This window comes from Hevea brasiliensis, chromosome 9 (assembly GCF_030052815.1).
Source record: "Hevea brasiliensis isolate MT/VB/25A 57/8 chromosome 9, ASM3005281v1, whole genome shotgun sequence".
NCBI lineage: Eukaryota > Viridiplantae > Streptophyta > Magnoliopsida > Malpighiales > Euphorbiaceae > Hevea > Hevea brasiliensis.
The window spans coordinates 4,326,785-4,332,488 of NC_079501.1; the positions used below are offsets into that span (position 1 = coordinate 4,326,785).

At 34.6% G+C, this 5,704-nt stretch overlaps 1 protein-coding gene across 1 annotated transcript; it reads right to left on the reverse strand.

Annotated features, from left to right (window-relative positions):
• Positions 1-545: 545 nt before the first annotated feature.
• LOC110640387 (AAA-ATPase At2g46620) lies at positions 546-2,806 on the reverse strand. The gene has a single exon (XM_021791675.2). The coding sequence runs from the start codon at positions 2,301-2,303 to the stop codon at positions 846-848; it is 1,458 nt and encodes a 485-aa protein (XP_021647367.2). The 5' UTR covers positions 2,304-2,806; the 3' UTR covers positions 546-845.
• Positions 2,807-5,704: the final 2,898 nt, after the last annotated feature.

Here is a 5,704-nt window from a genome sequence, read left to right on the forward strand (position 1 = left end):
AGCTGATTTAGGAATTAATTGTTTAAAATTAAAATGTAAATTAGAGGGTATTGATTAGGAAACAATAATTAGCCTAAAAACAAGTGCATATGGAAATGACATTCCTGTGCTGATAGTACAGACAAAAGGGGTTGAAGTTGAAGGAGGGATCACGCATCATAAGCAATGATGAGAGCAAGAAAGTTGTCTGAAGCATCTTCTTTACCTTTGGCAGAAGAAGAGGACTGGCATTTGCACTTGAAATGGAACAAGGAAAAGTAACGTTTCCAAAAACTGTTGTGACCGGAGCCTTAGTTTGAGTCACATGTGTGCCTCCCCTTGCTGGCAAAAAGGAGTAAAGCACCCCATTAAAGCCTGAAAGAATCCACCTTTGCCATTGATGACCATCTAATTTGGAATTGGAAATGCTACTCAACTTGAAACTTAACTTGGTAATAAAATATTCAGGAACATCCTTGCATGTCCACTACAAAGGACATTATTACGAAAACTTATCTTGAAACGAAAATTTTGAAAGACTTTAATGTCTTTAAAATTTAAAAGAATTCAAAATGTAATATTATGCTACCATTTAACTCAATAATCAAGTCAAACTAGTAAGGGGAGAACAAAAAACATGAAAAAGATGACAGAATCATATTCTTGTAAAAGGGGCTGGAACAAAGCATCAAACCCATCAATATCTGAGTAATCTAAACTACCCTATTTTCCATTAGCATTTGGCCTTTTTTTTTTTTACCCCCTTGTATTTTTCTGATCATTCCCTCCCCCCCCACCCTCACCTTCGTGCGGCCCCCACATGCTTACCAAATGTAAATTTATCCGAAACGACACGACCTGTATCATCACCCGTCGTTTTGGCCCGGAGTCGAGTCAAACGATTGTGCTTTTCTGTTACTTCTCAACCTCAGTAATCCATATAATTTCCTGATATCTTTCACGGCATTGAAATTTTCTTTACAAAATATCCCCAAGTGATCGCTTGAATCTTCCGTCGAATTTCTTGACCCGGCATCCAGCAAACGCCGCCCGACATTCACAGACCCTCTACGGTCACCTTCCGTTTGCAAGGCCGTTATAACAGATTTCAATGCTCGACTCGGCGAATTCCGGTGTGCAATCATGAGCTCACCTATCTCGGCCGGACTCAGACTCGCTCCGGTTTGGAAAATTTCTTCTACTTGAGGAAACAACTTGTGATCCTTCACCCCCAAATAGCTATTCGACAATGTCTTGAATACAGAGAAATCGCATAAAGGGAAATGGATGTGGACATCAATTCGACCCGGTCTAAGAATAGCCGAGTCGATGTGATCTTTACTGTTCATGGTGAAAACCATAATCCTCTCCGCTGCAGAGCAAGAATTTAAAATCCCATCCATGAAGTTTAAAACACCTGAAAAACTTACAGTCGTTGACTTTTCCATCAGAAATCGATCTAGGTTTTCGACCACAATCACCGACTTGGGTGTGGTTTGTAAGAGGAGTGATTTCAGATCAGAATCGTCTAAAACTCTGGAAAGATCGATGTCATACACATCGTAGCCAAGAAAATTGGCCATGGCAGCAACAAAGCTGGATTTTCCAGTACCTGATGGCCCGTACAAGAGATAGCTCCGCTTCCAAACACGACCCAGCCGGTTATAGTATTGTTTGGCCTTGAGGAAAGTCTCTAGATCTGATTTTAACTTATTTTTGAGATCAGATTCCATTGCAATTGTTTCAAACGTTGAAGGATGAGTGAAGGGTACAAATCTCCACCGTCGGCTCTGATTTCGATCACTGTCGATGTTCATATAAAGCTTCAATTGTCTCTTCTTCTTTTGCTCAAGCTCATCGAAAACTGTGTGGATGTGCTGGAGATAAGGCCGGAGAATTCTTCGCTTATCTGCTTTTCTGATCTTCAAAAGCAAAGCTCTAGAACAGGTTGCATCGGTTTTCACTTCGTTTATCCAAGAGACTCTAGCTCCGAGAAAATCATCATCGATTACCTGGCCAGAATCGAGGCGGAGGATGATTTCGTTGGATTTTTTTCCGGTGAAGAGGTTGGTAAAATCTGAGTCCTCGATGGAAGCCAGAGAGTTTAGATAAACGGAGACTTTGCAATAAAGTTGATTCTCCTGCATGCTTTCGTTGAATTCTGGGACCTTAAAGAATTGATGCACATGAAAACAATCTTCGATTGATCTCCACCATTTCTTGGTCCTATAAATTAATCCGGTCCTGATTAAAAGAACCCGAAGCAGAAACAATAAACCAACAATTACGAACAAGAGAAAGAATGGGTTACAAAGAATTTTCATGATTGTACACACAGAAAAAAATCGTTAAACAAGAAGGGGGGAAAATCAAGTTGACCATAAAAGGGGTTGGCAAAGGGGGATTTTAATGGGAAAAATTTTCCTGTGAGAAAGGAAAGTCATGTTTGTAGGACGGGGAACTGGAAAAAAAAAAAACAAATATATGGAAGTGGAGAGAAAGAGACTGAAAGAGAAATGACAGAATAATAACAGAGAGGGTTTCAAAAGGAATCGTGGAGGTGAAGGTTACAGAAACAGAAGAAGAACAGGGAAGTTTAAATGGAATGCTTAATAAAGTGAGAGATGGCTGATAGCCGGCAAGGTTTATCGGTGAAAGTGCAGAGACGCAACAAGCGTAATAAAAATGGGACAGGTAAAGGAGCAAACCTAAGCTAAAGTGGCTGTATTTGGTCAAATATTGATGCCATGACTCGTGAGGAGGACGAGCGGGATGAATTCCCTTCTGATTCTCCGTCAATTCTAGCAACCTATCGTCAGCCAATGTGTTATATATTTCCTTTTTTACTAGATTTCTTTGTTTTTAAATTGCCTATGCTTTTTCTTTCCTTCCTAATAGACTCATTCCTATCATTAATTATGACAAAATTTATCATAATAAATAACTATAATATAATTATTATACATAAATTATATAAAAATGACTTCTCTGTTATTTTCTTTAAAAATAAATTAATTTCTCTTTTGATTAATTAAATATTTTTTATTAATTTATTTTTTAAAATATTTTAAATATTAAAAAATCTAAAAAAATATTTTTCATTAAATAAACATAATTTTATATTATTATATAAATATTATAAACACACGTAGTATGAATATGAATCTCATGGGTTGAAATGCTAAGCGAAATAATATTTGTTCACCCATTTATAACTTCCATGTGACATGCACGCACAAAGGATAAGGGTGCGAGAAAAAAAAAAAAAAAACCGGAATTATTTTTTTTTAGATAACAATCCGCCATATTACAGTTGTCCTATGCATTTAATTTTCATATCTATAATTAGTAATTTATTTTGTTTTAAATATAAGAAGACTAATGGTTTCTTTTTTTAAAAAAAATTATTTTCCTTAAAATGTTGAGACTTTGAGTGTCAACATTATGAATAAGGAAAGCTTGAATGAGACGTAATTTAAAGTTAACAACCATATATTTTCAAACACAAACACGCTTCTAGTCACTAATTAAATTATTGAAAAACCTTTCATTAATATTAAATTTTTATTCATTAAAATCTCATGATCCACCTAAGTTGACACCTTCAAAATCTTTGATTTTTTTTTTATTTTTTTGGATACTCATATTAAGGAAACGAGCAAGTCAGAGTAATCAAATTAATTGTGCATAAAAATTCATATAATTTGACTCGGATTTGTTACACTAAAATGGTAGAATTCTGGGGTTCGCTGGAGGGCAGGTTTGATTATGTGGGAAATGGTTTTAAAAAAATGGAAAAAAAAAATTAAGGGAATGGACAAGTCAAATAGAAAATGAGGTAATAAAAGAAGAAGAAGGACACTTTATAAAAGGTTGATGATAAAATGAAAAGGGTAAGCAAATTCAAAAGTTAACCAAAGAGGAGAGTATAAGGTACTTTTATTCCTACGGCATTTTGAAATTAATAAAGAGATAAGAAAATGTCAAACCTCATCCAATTGGGTGATTTAGGAGTTAGCGTGCGGTTAATGCTGCTGCTAAGACGCTCACTATTTTATTTTTTATAATTATAATGCTCTCGTTTCTCACTGCCACACGCTATTCACACGGGTTCTCATTTAATTTTTTTTTTTTTATAATTTTCTTAACACGTTTAAGAAATATATAATTATAATATTTTTTTAAATTAACTAATAATTATTATTTTATAAAATTTATATATGTTATTGATATAATACCACTCATTCAATCAAATGATAAATATTTTAATTAATTTTATCTGCAAAAAATAAAAATACTACTTTATTCATAAATTTAACTTCAATTCAGGGAATTTTATTGTGAAATTTTTATTTAATGTAATTATTATATGTGTATCAGTTTAATTATAATTATTTATTATAATAAAATTTAATATAATTAATAATTATATATTAATTTTATTATATAATTTTTTCCCGGCGTAAACATCTCCGGTTATTATTCAACAATAATAACAGATGTAAACTTTCCCTCTTAAAACAACACTTATTTAAAACATCTGCTTTGGGCCTTTAGACTAATGCTTCAATTAATTGAAGTAGATGTCTTCAACAAAACAATAATAGTAAAATGTCAACCCCAATTTGTGTACATGCATGTAATCATTATATGCATGCATGTGAAATGGAGGAAGTAATTTATAGGATTTCTACATTTGTAGAGTTTTGATTGAATCTGTCTCGTATGTTTCTTCATCACAAAATTATGAATATATATAGAGGTAGAAGACGAGGAGAAATAATTGTGAAGCTTAAAAATGCAGTATTAGATATTTAGTTGAAGCACATTTGTCCTGTAGCTAATTTGGTGACAAGTTAATTGTTAGGGTACACAAACTTTGATATTGAAATAAACCGTAATTAAAATCATTAAAATCCACTCATATGATGAAGTAGTGGCACAACCTCCAACAGTTGTTTTGAGTCGCATCTAAAATTTGATTGGTGTCAGGAAGCCCTGGCTTATCTGTGGAATTAACCAAAGCCACACATGGTTTAGTGGCTCCATCTGTTCAACAAGATCATCGAGTTTCTGGAAGCCCTAAGCATGTATATTAGATTGGAGCCCTATGCCGAAGCAGTTGCTTTCCCTTCTTCAATGGCATGCAGAACAATAGAGGATTTAAGGCCTTGGCCTTTAAGTTGGGCAAAAAAGGAAGGCTGAACAAAATGAATAATTTTCATTTTTAGGGGTTAAAGCCTTATGATTTAGCCCCAACCCATCTTAATTCTCGGCAGCTTTTATGGCGATTGACGTGTGTCTGGTGCGAGTGCGACCTTATCTCAGAATACTGTTTTAACTGTTTGGGTTGGGCTTGTATTTTGGGCCTCAAAGCAACCCAAATCCCAAATGTGCCCTGAAAGTTTCCACCTCTCGTTTTTGCCTGTCCCCAGATAGAGAGAAGAGCATGGCTACCGCACTCAGCTTTCTAAAATCCCCTGTTCTTCTCAGAAACCCTCCATTTATATACTCTAAACCTAGGGCTTTTTTTTTCCAAAAGAGTGTGGTGTAGAAAAAAAAATAAAAAAGGATGACTTGAGAAATATTTACCAAAAAGGGATGATATTGGGCGTACGATACTCAAGAGCAAAGAAAGAAAGAAACAAAGGGAACAAGCAATTAGTGAGATTGTCAAGAATTAAAATGTAAAGGAACTGTTATGGAGGCGCCAGGATTTAAGTTG